Source organism: Leptopilina boulardi, unplaced genomic scaffold, assembly GCF_019393585.1.
Source record: "Leptopilina boulardi isolate dan_hultmark-lab unplaced genomic scaffold, ZJU_Lbou_2.1 LbouV2_165, whole genome shotgun sequence".
In the NCBI taxonomy this organism is placed as follows: Eukaryota; Metazoa; Arthropoda; class Insecta; order Hymenoptera; family Figitidae; genus Leptopilina; species Leptopilina boulardi.
Window position 1 is genome coordinate 2646381 of NW_026137713.1, and position 14912 is coordinate 2661292.

At 26.1% G+C, this 14912-nt stretch overlaps 3 protein-coding genes across 4 annotated transcripts in view; 1 reads left to right on the forward strand and 2 right to left on the reverse strand.

Annotated features, from left to right (window-relative positions):
* Positions 1-835: 835 nt before the first annotated feature.
* LOC127277349 (metal-response element-binding transcription factor 2) lies at positions 836-12313 on the reverse strand. Its single transcript, XM_051298437.1, has 10 exons — positions 12004-12313; positions 10683-10818; positions 10387-10587; positions 10059-10241; positions 9795-9967; positions 9532-9727; positions 9214-9455; positions 8933-9106; positions 8628-8847; positions 836-7747 (listed from the first exon to the last, which is right to left on the reverse strand). Exons 2-10 carry the CDS (start codon positions 10812-10814, stop codon positions 6797-6799), a joined length of 2472 nt encoding a protein of 823 aa, XP_051154394.1. The 5' UTR covers positions 10815-10818; positions 12004-12313; the 3' UTR covers positions 836-6796.
* Positions 12314-12411: 98 nt separating this feature from the next.
* LOC127277348 (guanine nucleotide-releasing factor 2) overlaps positions 12412-14912 on the forward strand; it is a 47561-nt gene continuing 45060 nt past the window's right edge. Inside the window, exon 1 of the mRNA XM_051298431.1 lies at positions 12412-12531. The gene's annotated coding sequence lies outside the window, so the exon portion shown is untranslated. The remainder of the gene's footprint in view (positions 12532-14912) is intronic.
* On the reverse strand, positions 13401-14872 carry LOC127277353 (leucine-rich repeat-containing protein 57). 2 transcript variants are annotated; one of them, XM_051298441.1, is made up of 2 exons: positions 14651-14872; positions 13401-14539 (listed from the first exon to the last, which is right to left on the reverse strand). In XM_051298441.1, the coding sequence occupies exon 2, from the start codon at positions 14491-14493 to the stop codon at positions 13777-13779; it is 717 nt and encodes a 238-aa protein (XP_051154398.1). In that variant the 5' UTR covers positions 14494-14539; positions 14651-14872; the 3' UTR covers positions 13401-13776. The 2 variants fall into 2 exon arrangements, with proteins under 2 accessions (XP_051154398.1, XP_051154397.1); XM_051298440.1 differs by having other exon boundaries at positions 13403-14539; positions 14627-14871.

Sequence of the window (14912 nt, forward strand, 5' to 3'; positions counted from 1 at the left end):
TTGATAAACTTGATGCATTTTCCGTATCGACAATTGGATTGAACACTATAATTAAAATGGAGTCGAAAATTAACTGGGCACGGACTCTTTCGCCCTGCCTTTTTGATTTTTAATTATTTACAATAAAAATAATCAAATTTCAATATTTATCAAATGAAAACAATTTTTAAAATTATTAAATTCTTTTTCGTTTTAATAATTAAATTCTTACTTAATTTACTCACTGAGAATAAATTGCCGGTTTGTCGGAGTAAATAAATGCAAACTGGATTTACTGCCTTAAGGAGTAATTCTAATAGATTAAAAAGTGCCAATAGTGTAATTAAAACTCCGGTTATTGTCACTAATGTGAATAATTCAATTACCCCTGTTAAAATCTAAAATATTTTATTAAACAGCAAAAAATTTATTTAAAATCTAAATTAATTATAAATATTGTATTAAAAATTGTTAAGTTTTTTTTTTGAATTGAACATTTTTAGAAATATTTTTTAGAATGCATAAAAAAAACTTGCTAACCAAATTAACTTGTCAAAAAAATATATAAAGGTTGTAAAAGTTCTTACGCATACGATGGCCATTTTTTTTATATTTTTTCGAAATTCTTCAATTTTTTTATATCTTTTTGAAAAGTTCCATGTGAATAATTTGCCCTTCCGACAAATTTATGTTTTTTTTTTCTTTCGTAATTGACTACATACTTGAGGGAAAAAAAATAATTTGTTTTTACATTTATCAAATGAAGTTCCACGATTATGTTTTGTTTTTTATCGAATAGAATTTTTTTAAAAAAATGCATTCAAAGTCGAGGAGGTTTAAGAGAAAAACAATCAAATTCTGTATAGATTATTTATTTTCTAGATTTTATTCTTTCAATCTTATGCAAAACAATCTGTTCGTTACATTCATACATACATTTCTTGATCATTTTATTCGCGAAGCTGATTTTTTTTTTGTGTGAAGAGTCAATAAAAATGCAAAATCTAAAAACGAAGATAGAAAAATTTTTCCCATTGATCTCGCTGTTTCTATTCAATAAGTTTGAAAAATAGAAAAATATCAAAGGCTTTCACTGTTTTGTTTTTTTTTCTTGTCTTTTTTTCTATTTTGCTTTCACAAATCGACTGTAGTTTTTTTTATATAGGGATCTTTTGCTTCGATCCTTGTTTATTTTTTATACAGGCAGCAAAATAAGTCTTATTTCTAAAAGTGCTCGATACTATTTTGCACATACATTCTTAGTACAATTCGACGAGAAAAAGAAAATAAAACTATTTATGTATTATGAAGTTGAAAGAAAAAAATTAATCGTTATAGTATATATATATTTATATAGTAGTTAAAAAGTAAAAGATCCCATAGCTTTGCACTTCTTGGATTTTTTCGAGAGAAGTTCTTTTAATTTTCTATACAGAGATCATAATGAGTTTACAAATATTCTACCAATTTTAACGAAAGAAAGAAAAAAAAGAAAAGCAGCTAAAAATTTCGTGAAGCTGCTTAAAGATTTATCACACAGATAGTTTGGCAAAGATTTTTCACGCACAGAAATCCATCTAAGAAAGCAATCCGTTAATTCTTGAAGCTTCGTATTAATTTTTTTTTTAACTCATATGTAGTTATAATATTACTTGAAGAATTAGAAAACAAAAACTACAAGATTTCAAAGGTGCTACTTAAATAATTTTTTTTTTTTTAATTCTACTTAATTTATATACAAGATTTTTTTAATCTATTCTGTTGATCAACATTCACAATGTTTTTATTAAAAAGTTCTCTAGAAATTTTCAAAACATTCGCTTAAATATTTTTTCTTAATTTTCTTTTTTTTTGGTCGACAATTTATTTCTTTTTAACAAGAATCAAAATTTAATTAAAATTTCAACCAACATTTTTGAATTCTTTCATTCAATTTTGGAATGTTTTACTTTTAAATGAAGAAAAAAAAGATTCGACAATATTTAAAATAAAAACACTGTGCTATACGATAATAAATATGCAAATAAGTTGATTTTATTTTCTGATCAAGAAAACAAAAACCAATATAGTGAATTATAGACTGATAACAATAACTTGTGTCCTACTTTTTTACGGTCAATTATAATGAAATTTTTTCACAATAAACAAACAAATAGCGCAAATATAATTATATATATATATAATTGTTTATATATATATTTATTTATTTATAATATTCAGTAAACGATGGATTATAAAGTCTTTTTGCTTTTTGAGATTTGATTAAAGCCCCATTCAATATTTTCTTTCTTGCATTTATCTCGCATTCACAAAATTACACAACCACAAATTACAGAATCCCATATAACATTCATACAGAACATAACTGTTTTTTTTTTCTTTTTTTTTCTTCTTTTAATAAACATAACTATTTATAGCTTACAAAAAAAGGAATATTTACATACGATACTGGCAGTAGTTCTTTTCCTCCTAATTTCACTTACGATCGTTTAATTCCACTTATTTGTTAGAAATAAAACACATAATTCTAACAAATAAATCGTTTTAACTTGGCAGTGTTTTATATAGTTCTTGTTTTCGTCAAAATAAATTAACCTGAATTTCCCTTTTTTTCACAAGGAAAGACGATACCACCTAAATATTTTTTGTGATACGGGTCCTAAGAGAACAGCATTTTATCACCTCATAAGCGATAAAAAGAGAACGTAGACGTTTTAAAAACGTCTATTTTTTTTTAATTTTGGTTTCGCTGCGACATTTCTCTAAAAAAAAAAATGTTTCGAATTTTCATATAATTCGAATTAAACACATTTTTTGTTTTGCTAAATACTATTTCTAATCTAAAAATAGTTTAATAATTAATTAATTAATTAATTTTAATAAACATAATTAAAATTAATTGCTTAATTTTATAATTAAATTTCAATTAAAAATAGAAGATGAAAAAAAAGTCTTCAGAACTTTTTTAATTATCGAAAAATGTTAAAAGTAATCTCAGTTGAGAAAATTAAATTTTTTTTTTACTAAAATATAAGCAAAGAAAATTTGTATCACAATTGTTATTTTATCCTTTTTTTTTTTTTTTTTTTTGTTTTAAACACTACAAATTTAATTTGTCTAGATTAATGCTGAACTTCCCGTATCACATTATTTAAATTCAGAACACAATTAGCTTTTTTTGTATTTTAAACTAAATATATTTTTTTAAAGATACCAATTATTTATTTATTGGTAAATTATTTATTATCGAGTTAATGATTTTCAACTCTCTTTGTCATTTAAAAATTTCCGCTTTTAGGCTCTCTTTCTAAAATTGCGTGAATCGATTCAATTCAGAGTGTACATAGAGTAAAAATTCACGTATATCAAAGGATAAAACCGACATTTATTCGACAATTTTTTCTAATAAGCTCCTTTGACCATCGTGTCACGTATAAAATCCTTTCTAATACATATAGACTTCTTTTTAAATATTGTACAATGCAGACTTATTTCCCCAGGATTTTTATTAATTATTATTATTATACTTTAAAACTATATATTTTCTAAAAAAAAAGACAAAAATCAAAGATTCGATTCAACTAATTGATTGTTTACTTATTTTATTAAATTTTTTTTTAAAAGAAATACGTGCTGGCAGTGGTTTTTTTTCACGGAAGGAATTAAGGATTGTTATTAAAAGTATTTATTTGTACGTTAAATGCAATTGTGGTCGAGTTTTGTACGGCTTTTTATGGCAATTATATTGTGTAGAAAAAAAATTAAGGAGAGAAATTTTTTATATTTTAAACAAAAGTTTGCAACGTTTTGATAAAACAAAACAATTTTTTTTAATAATGAATTCAATAATTTAAATTTTTACAATTCGAAAACTTTTCAAATTGATGCCACAATGATTTCTTTTTTTTTTTGTTTTTTAATAAAAATATTTTTTTGAATCGCATTTAAAAATTCCTTCCAAAGTTTAAATAAATTTCAATAGAAATAAAACAAATAATGAAATAAAAATTTCATAACATAATATGAAATTTTTATTTCATGATAATTATGACTATTAATCATAATAATAAATATAAAAATAAAATAAAAATATTCGTCCAAAATCGAAAGTTATGAACTATGAATAAATAATAAAAATTAAATTAAACCTAGTTAATATTTAATAAAAAAAAACGAAAATAAAAAGTTTTAAACTCTAAAAATATTTTCTATAAGAAAATATATAGTTTGCTAATTTAATATTTCAATTTATAAAAAATTAATTTTCTAATTGAAATAATTTTGCTTTTTTAAAAACAAATGTAAAATCTTTGTTGTTTTAATTGTTTTAGAAACGTTGCAAACTTGAGTTTAATAAAAAGTAATAATTTAATTGACAAATTTGCATTTGATTGAATGAAATATTATATCAATTCCACTATTTATATTATGCCTCTGATTAAAATTGTCATCAAGTTTTTATAGGTAGTAATTGTAATAGATAACTTTTAGTCTTGTATTGTGAGCAATGTGGTTTGCAATATTTCATCTTCTCTAATTAAATATTTTCTTTCAATTAGAAAACAACCACCAACTAGATTTTCAATTAAATTTATTAATAAATATCTCATTGATAATTCATTTAATTTTTCAAAATTTTACCGAAATCGTTATATTTCTATATATAATTAAAAAAAATTAAATTTTTTTAAATATAAAATATTTCAATTTAACGTTAAAATATTTAAAATATTAAACGAATTTAATTTTGAGAAGATTGAAATATCAGAGCTATTAAACTCTATAGTATTGAAAAATAACATTTTGCTTTGTTATGAAAACTAGCTTCTACGATATGCTAGTTATTGAATATTAATAAATTACAAAAAAAAAACCGAGAAATAGTTAAATTTCAATTCCAGGGTGGCCGCAAAATTCAAGTCTATTATTTCTATTTCATTAAAAGATTATTTTCTTTTTTAATTTTTTAAGCAAATTTTTATTTGCTTATTTTTTAATTAAATTTTGTAACTTATTCTAATTTACAGACAAAAAAAAATTGTCATTTATAAAATTATATTTTATTATAACATTTTTTTTTCCTACAGAAAATAATCTATAGAAACTTTATTGTTTCATCAGCAGCCACCTTGAAAATTTTTTTTTCTATTTGGAATTGCAGTCTAATATTTAGCGATATATATTCTTTTTTTTTTTTTTGTAGTAAACTCTTAATATCAAATACAATCGAAAATTTGTTTCGCCGACAATTCCTGACTACTTTCACAATCAAATTCTTTATCTTTCTTTTCATTTTCAATTTTTGTTCTTTACAGATTTGATAAAATTTTCTGTAAGAATAAATCTTCAATTGTACAATTCGTTGCTTTTCTCAATTCGAATATTTTTTTCATTTTTTTTTTTTTAATACTGGACTCGAACTATAAAACGTGGACGGCGCTCCATTTTAATTTAACAACCGATTTATAATCCATGACAATTTTTATTCATTTAAAAATAATTTATCATATACGCAAAAAAATAATATATATAAAATAAAATGACGAAAATTGTTAAGAAGTCTGAAATCAAAATCCGTTGGCCAGCAACGAAATTAACGACAGCAAATGTCGTGATTTTTTTCGAAATAATTTTTTTTTATTAACAGTTCATAAAAAAAAAATTGTTTTCAATTATCGGACATGAATAACAGATATGTTAAAAAGTAAAAAAAAAAGAGATAAGTGTTCCTAAAGTTCTGATTGTAAATAAAAACGATTTTCTTTTTAGTAAAAAATGTTCTAAATAATATTTTTAACAAAAAATATATTTATTTTTTACAATTTCTGATTTTAAATGAATTAAGTAGTTAATTTAATACTGTTAAACATAAATACTTAATTATCATACATGAATAATTAATTGGAATTTTCAGTGGATCGAATTTTATTTTGTAATGTAATAAAATACATTTTTAATAATGTAGAATTTTTATTTAAGTAAAATATTTTATTTAACAGAATTTCTACTTAATTTCATTTGTTTATCACTTATTTATACTATATTAGTAAAAATAACAATTTAAATTTAGCTTTAGTAATTATTACTTCTAGTTTTAATATAATCAAGTTGAAAAATTCAGAAAATATTGATTCATTAATTAATATTAATATTTTTATTCAACTTAATCCTTCTATAATTATTTTCAATATTTTTTACAATTTAAAAGAATATATAAATAGAAACAGATCTACTTTTTATAAATTTATTACAAAAAATTTTTTTAGTGTAATTAATTTATTTTTCTCTTTAGTTTATTTATTTTTACGAAACGTTTTATATTTACATGACCGCACAGAACTTTAGAAATACACTGAAGTAAAAAAAAGTATTTTAGAATTCATTACATACGTATTCAAATACGTGAAAAGAAATTTTATTTATTTAATAATATAAGTATTTAGTTGATTTTTTAGCATCGCTGTTATTGAATCAAAAATAATTTTTTTCATTCAGTGTGGAGAAAAAAAAATCGTAAAATAGACAAGAAAAAAGAGAAAACAAAAATAGTACAGATGAAAAAATAAAGAAAATAAAAATTAGGTGGAAAAAATAGAGAATAATAAAAACAACTAGATAACAAGAAAAAAAAGATTAAAAAAAACAACAGAAATCCTTTGATCCACGATGTACTATCGAATCTGCAGAGAGGAGGATCAGTCGATCGGCTTTTGAGTTCGATGCCGAGATATAAAAAGCTCCCACATTTTTTTTTTTTTTTTGAAATTATCGTTTTTTTGTTATAAATTTTAAAAGACAATATTCCCAACATTTAACGTTAAGTATTGGGTCCTTCCCATTCGATAAGAAATTGTGATTGGCCATTTGGCCCAATACGTTTTGCTTTAATGAAAAATTTCTCACCAGCGGCTATTCGATTAGCAGCACCAAAATAAATATTAACTGATGATTTTAGATCGTCAATCGATATATCGGGTGCATTTTGTTTCACTGGTGAATATTTTGGTGACGTTGGTACACTACTCACGCCACCACCACCACTGACAACTAAATTATTTCCTTTATTCTTTTGTATCTGAGGATCAGATGATGGTGGTGGAAGTTTATCAATATTTTGCCGTTGTCTCAGTCTTCGTCCATTAAGTGCATAGTCAACACAATTTCCAATTTGATGACTACTTGATGAGCCATTAAATGAACTTCGTAAATTTCGGACAAATTCATTTTTCACATCACTGTTACGTGCTGGAATAATTGCCGCTGTTTTACTTGCTGTTTGTTGTTGTTGTGGCGGTCGACCACGTCGATGTTGTCGTCTACGTTTCACTTGACCATTACGATCGATAATAATATCTTTTTCGGACAATTGTCGTTTTGCTGGTCGCATTAATGGCGGTTGCGATATCACTGGTGTTAGGGGTAGGGGCAATGTAATGGGACATTGATTGAATGTAAGGGAAATATTTGAATTACCTTGATTAATGGTGCACGGTGTTCCAAGTAATTCGCTGAGATTTCGAAATGGATTATTTTTACCTTCAAAATCTTTTGGTGGTGGAATGAATGAGTCAAGAGTGCCACGGGAACTTGTCTCATCGCCGCTCGTGTCCGCTGGTGTTGATGGTGGTAATTGATTTAATAATTCCACTGAATTTGGAACCATCATCTCGGATATTCCGGATGTTGTTGCCGGTGGAGTTGGTGGTCCCGAGACGGACGTCGGCGGTGTTGGGGGCAAATCCGATGCATCACAATTTCGCGATTTACTCTAGAAATTGAAAAAAGAAATAAATAAATGTCATTTCTATTAAATTTCTCTTTCCTTTACATTTATTTTTGAAAGAAAAATTGAAAAATTAATTTTAAAAAAGCAATTAAAATAAATAACTTACAAAATTGTCCTCAATTACAAAGTCCATTTTCTCTCGATTGTCACAAATTTTTTAAATTCAGGGTAATTTGTCCCTTTTGTCAAATTATTATTAAGTTTAAATTTTAAAAGTTTTTATTTTAGACAGAAGTAACTTTAAAAGTATTTGGCTTCTGTAAATTATGTTTTTCTATTCATCATTATGATTACATATGTATGTAAATATCACAATTATTCTTTAAAAGTCACAAGTTCTTTTGTAAAAAAAAATTTTGATTTTTTTTCGTCAAATTATTATTAAACTTCAATTTTGAGAGCTTGTTATTTTAGTTAGAAAAAACTTTAGAAGTCTGTGAATGTATTTGACTCTTGTAAATTTTATATTCCTAATTATTATTATAGATATATCACAATTAACCTTCACAAGTTTATTTGTCGGATATTCCATGCCAGATTGTTTACACACTTTATTATACAAATGACGAAACACCATCAGAGATAAACATATGTTTTTGATTCGATTGAGAAATTAATTTTTGTTTTTTTTTTTTTTAATTAATTGATTATTATGCATTAAATAGTTAGAATTATTATTTAAACTAGAAACTGAAATATTATTAATTTTATTTTTAATTCTGTAAATATGTAACATTTGAAGAAATTTTTTTTAATTTTATTTATTTTTAATCCTTTTATTGAGAAACTAAAATTTGTCCCAAATTTTCAATTGTCGACGAATAATCAGAATTAAAATTAAAAAACATATTCAATAAATTACCTTGGCAATAGCGTTTTTAAGTAGTTTTCTTGCCTTTTTGTATCTCGCCTCACGAACACATTGCAATTTAATATTCGATTCTGAATTTTCCTTTTCCCTTTTTTTCTGTTTGCGGAGCATTCTCTCTCGAGAACTACCCAGGGCCATTAAACGTCTTCTTCTTTGCAAACTTAATTTTGGAAATGGAAACGATTTCTTCACGAAACCACCTCCGCTGTACCTGAATATGAAAATATTTTTTTTATCAATTAATTAGGCCCATATTTATTTCAAAACAAGTACCCTACAAATATTTCATTTCGTACCTTTCTCTCAAAGCCTCTGTCGATTGATTAGGTAGATTTGTATCAGAACTTTGCCCTGTTTCACTATTTTGGTAGATCGCGCCTCTTAATACATCAGTTGGATTAACAGAAATTTCAAGATTTTCCTGTTTTATTTCAATGAGTGGTTTTGTACTCTCTGGCATTAATACCGGTCTGTAAAATCAAATTTAACTTTAACAATTTTTGAAAAACAAAAAAAGAATTTTAAACATTTTAAAAATTCGTTTAATTAGTAAAAAAAAAGAGAAAAAAATACGTGCCCAGTAGTAGGTGGAAGGTATTGCAGTCTTCTGTTTCCACCCCAGCAACGGCGTAAAACAGAATCATCAATTATACCAGTGTCCGGAAGATAAACAACTGGACATGGAGGCGGTAATCTCACTCTCAATCCCCAAATTGTTGTCCTCTTCTTTATTTCTCTACCACATTTAAACCTATTTCTATTGCTAATTAAAATCTCGAGAATCGAATCTCTGCGAATCTGTTGACTAACATCTCGAATCTGCAAAAAAAAATCAGTCATAATGAATTTATATTTTTGAATAAATAAAAAAAAAAATTTACAAATAAAAACTTACTCTAGGTGGCAACTGCAAAGTATTCCAATTATCATTCGCGTATGGAACAATGACAGTGTCCAAATCGTAGTATTTTTTTGCATTATAAACCGTTAGATTGTACAACATCAGGTGCACCAAATCTACCCATTTTATTTCTAATCGACGTACAAATTCCTTGCCATAATTGCACATTGAACAAACAAACACGTAAAATCTGAAATATTTTTTTAAAGAAATTATTTTCTTTAAATATATTAACAATTTTTTTTTTTTTTAATTACCTGTCTCCACTGTAGAGAGGATACGTTAAACAGCTAACGCATTTTTCATGAAACCATTGTTTACAACGAGCGCATTGTAACATTTGCGTGTACCATTCGCCATTTAATCCGCAATAACAATAAATTTGTTCTGCATTCACTCGGTGATTAGAGTCCCAGCTCAACATGTTCGGCTGGAAAAAAAAGATATTTTCCCAATTTCTTTTCGGCAAAAGCGAAATATATTTTTTTTCGAATGAGATGATTTTTTTTTAATAAACTTACGTCATAAGGTAACTTCGTCATGTCTTCTGGAGGCGGTGGTGGTTGATCTCGACCACTGCAAACTTTTCTAATATTTGCTTTAACCATCGAATTTTTAGGCTCTCCATGTCTTGGTTGACTGTCAATGCATCTTTTACACACCCAATGTGCTTCTGAAGGTGTTTCCTCTTTTATTACCTGAGGCTAAAAACAAGAAATGAAAAATTATATAAATTTCCAAAAATTTCTGTAGACAATAATTTAAATTTACTTATCATTTAATTAAATTAAATTAAAATATTTAAATTTAATCTTAACGTAAAAAAAAAATTTTCTTTTTTTTGAATACCTGATGACAAAGTTGATGATATCCGCGACCGCATTTATCGCAAACAATGATATCATTGTCAGTCTTGGGTTGAGATTTTTTACAAAGAACACACATTACATCGGATTCAGTCGTTGATACTTTCGTTAGCTCTTTGACCGATGACCAAGATGATGTATTGTCGAGGAATTTGACGAGACACTTGTCTCTCGCCACATCCACCTGTAAAATATATATCATTTAAAAACAAAAAATCAGTTATAATTTGAAATTCTAATCCTTTTTTTATTATTATTTTAAATTACACAAAAACACACCTCGACAACTGTTCCCAAATAATATTTTCCATCTTTGAGTTGTAGAAAAACATCTTCTCCATGAGAAAATCCTATTCGTTGCTCCTTTGTCGTACTGTCCGGAGCTGCCGGACATTCTTCGGGTTCTGACATTATCCTTTAATTGAAAAAATAAAATATTTTAAACTCATTTAAAAATAAAAATCCAATTTCTTTCTTCTTTACTTCCGTAATTATATGTCAAGGTGAATATTTCGAATAAAAAATGTTTTCACGATCTTTTATTTCAAGCAGGTATTTCAAGAATTTTCCCCTAGCTTTCACGAAGGTTTTTGTTCGAGAAATCAGTTATCCGATTTTCTCCTTATAGACATTGGAAAGCGCAAGTTTCATCGTATTTTTCAATAACTTTCAATTTCGAGAAAATTTTTGTCTTCTTCAAACATATGTTTAAAGAAAAAATTCTCTTTATTATCGTGCACTATATAATCATTTTTTATTAAGAACTTATCGTAACTGTAAATAAATCACTAATCTCCTAAGACAATTTCTGATAAATGTATTTTAATGACATTATTTAAAGAATTTAATTCTTTATAGAAAAATTATTTGTAATAATTTTATATTATTCTTGAAATAAATTTTCCCATTTAATTACACCAAAGAATTTCTAATTAATAATTTCACTTATGAGATATATAAAAGTTTTTATAAACCAAATTCCAAGAGTCAAACGAATATGATAAGATTTTAAAGACCATTTATCATGAATTTTTATCCCCGAGGTGAACCTGCAAAAATATCAAATATAATTACAACACAACAAATTTCGGAGCAAAATTATATATTTTATTTTTTGCTCTCGAATACTTCTTTTTCTTCTATAGAAATCACCACGTCAAAGGGGAATATTAAAAACACTCGTTAAAATCAATCTAAATATCCCTTGGCCTTAAAAAAACAAGCAATAAAAACAAAATCCTTAATGGCTGGAGAAAATGCTCCGCGAGGAAGCTGCAACCATATGATCGAAACACCATATTAAAAACCAATGGTACCCAAGAGGAAAGTTTGTATTTGAAATAATTACATTTTTTCTTCTAAAAAGGAAATTTTTATTTCGGAGTAACGAACTCTTGGGACAATTGGGAAAAATGTATGCAAAAAAAAACCCACCCCCCTCATTTCAATCAATCACATAGGCGGATCACGAGAGGTTCAACCCTTGCTTAGGTCTCCAAAAGGTACCGGGTTTCTCCTTGGAGACGATCTTTTAGAGTATCGACATCTCATTGACAGATCAATAATTCTAATCTTAAAACTATTAAAAATAATTTCATACCTTATTTATCTGGCTCTGGATTCATTCGTGATTTAGTTGCTACTTATTTTACAACTCCGGTCAGCCATTTATTACTTATGGGGGTCCCCGCCACCTTCCACTGAATACACAATCCCGCGCGACTTAATTTTTTCTGTTTTAACGAAGTTTAATCGCGTGCACACAACTATGAAAATGGGATTAGGAACCCTTTAGAATTTCACGAAACTCAGAAAAACTCAAAAAAGAATGTGGGTGCTAAAAATTCGGCGGACTTTCATCGTGTGCTCGGAAAATTCGAATCAGCACCGTCCGCCATTTTCGAGGAAACACTTGCCAGGCACCGCTGGGTTCAAGCGCACACTGTTCGTCACTGAGCTCGAAAAGTCATGAGCGTATATCTCTCTTACTGGGCCACACTCTTTATTCAAAAATATTAGTTTTCTTGAATAATTATTGTCTTGAAAATAATTAAAATCCAGTGATTAGAGTTATTTTACAATCGAATTATTTACATTTTTCGTCGCTTTCATCCTAACCTCAAAATTTGTAAGTATTCATATTTGTTGTTTTTCTCTTATTTTCCAATTTGTATACAATTTTTTTTGGAAAATGTAAGCTATATTTAGTTTTTAATACGATTTCACAGTGAAAATTTATTAATTTTGAAAAATTCAATTTCCTAACCTTAAAATTAACTTGTTAAACAAAAATTTTATACCTTATTATTATAGAATTTTTTTATATACAAAAACAAAACTATTTAACAATACTCGAAGTAAATGTGTATTCTAAGGGTCTCGAAAATACTAATTACGTCTTTGTTGGATACCTCCAAAATTCGGAACCTAGAATTTGAGGCTAATTAGTATAAACAATTTTTCCTTCTATGAATCTTTTTCTAATGTTTGACAAAAATTTAGAAACCGGTTCTTTTTTTAAATTGAAATAAAAATTCAAATTTTTTTATTTATAGAAGAAAAAAAAACTAAAGTTGTACTGTTTCCTTGTCTCTTGTAGATACTGCCACATTTTTGCTATGTTTACTTTTCAAAGAGCCTTCAAAATTCCCCTTCGATGCCATAAATTATTTTGGTGACCAGTTCTGAACTTGACTTTACTCATTTGTGATTTATAACTTAATTGTTCGCACATTCATACCTACTGGGCATTTAAAATTTAAACTCTTTTCAAAGTGAAAGTAAAATTTATGATTGATTTTTATCTACCAGTTAAAAAGTTAATGCTTTTCCCCAATCCTCTTATCCAAGGAGATTTTTTAGGACATAGTTTTTTCTGTTGGGTTTATTTATTTGCAAAATCATTTTTTGTACAAAAAGATATTTTTCTTTTTAAAAAATAACTATAAACGTTTTTTTTTTGAGTTGATGGAAAAAAAGTTTAAAATTTTTTAACAAAAAATAAATAATATATTTTGTTGTGAGTATAAGGAAATACATTATTTTTACATAACTTTGTACATTGATAATATTCACAATTTACATATACACTGTATATAAGAAAACATCTAGAGTTTGTGAAAAATCTAAAATTGATATAAATATATATATATAAAAATAGAAATGTTAAAAAGATCAAAAGTATATATGTTTTAATACTTTTAATTAATACATTTCTAATTGATACTCTTATGTAAATTATGTTTTATTATGCTTCTAATTAATTTTTATAATCATTGGATTTAATTAATAAAAACTCAATTGCTTTAAAAAATTGATTTAAAATAAACTCTGTAAAATCTAATCCGCAATTTTGGCTGAGAATTATCAGAATTTAAAACATTTTCTTTTTCACAGCAGTATAACGTTCCATGTAGTTTTCATAACCATCAAGATCGGCAAATTGTTTCATTTCAAAAAGATTTCCATCTAGTGCCAAAACAGAAACTTTTGAATCTTTTAAAATTGTTGCAGGAATTGAATTTATTTGTAGACAATTTTCTTCAAGTCTCAATGTTTTTAGTCTTTTACATTCGGCTAATTTATTTGAAATAATTGAAATATGATTTTGATTTAAATTCAATTCAGTAACATGAAGCGATGATGCCGCATCAGGAACGTGTGTTAATTTATTCTTCGATACATCCAAAACATCCAAATGTTTTAAACCACAAAACATTAATGGAAATTCCATTAAACAATTATCAGAGAGATTAACTTGTTTTAAATTCGTTAATTTCGATAGTGAAAATGGTAACATTTTCAATTGATTTGAACTTGCATTTAAACTCTCAAGTTTTAATAATACACCCATTTCCTCGGGTAAATCGACAATTTTATTATGACTTATATTCAAATGTTTGAGTAAAGTGAAAGCCTTTATTTCCACAGGAAGATGAAGGAATTTATTTTCCGAAATATCCAATGTACGTAGCAATGGTGTCAGGGCTTGTAAATTTTGTGGAAATTCATCTAATTTTCTTTTTGAAAGTGTCAAAGTTCCAGTTTTTTTTGCTGTCTCATAATGTTGTTTTAATCCAGAATTTCCCATGATTATAAATTTTTTTTTTTAATTTTCAGTTTAGGAAAATTCTAACCTAGAACAATTTTTTAAGTTTATTATAAAACTTAAGATTGATTTATAATTTTATATTTTATTATAAAATTCAGAATTTAAAACAAACTTTCATTGTTTATATCGACTGTACCACGTGTTCATTTTTTATACGGACTGTACTTTCTGAAGTTTCACTTTTTTCACTAATTTCCCGGTTTTGAATTCCTTAATTTGATATATTGTCAATTTCCTCAAGTAATGTATATTTAGAATTTCTTCTAATCACAAGAAACAAGGTAATTTTAAAACCAAAAATTAGTAAAAAAATGTCAAATCAATGACAGACGTGTTACTTGTCAAAAATTATTGACGAAATTATTAACGTGAATAATGGTGAAATACGAACAATACGT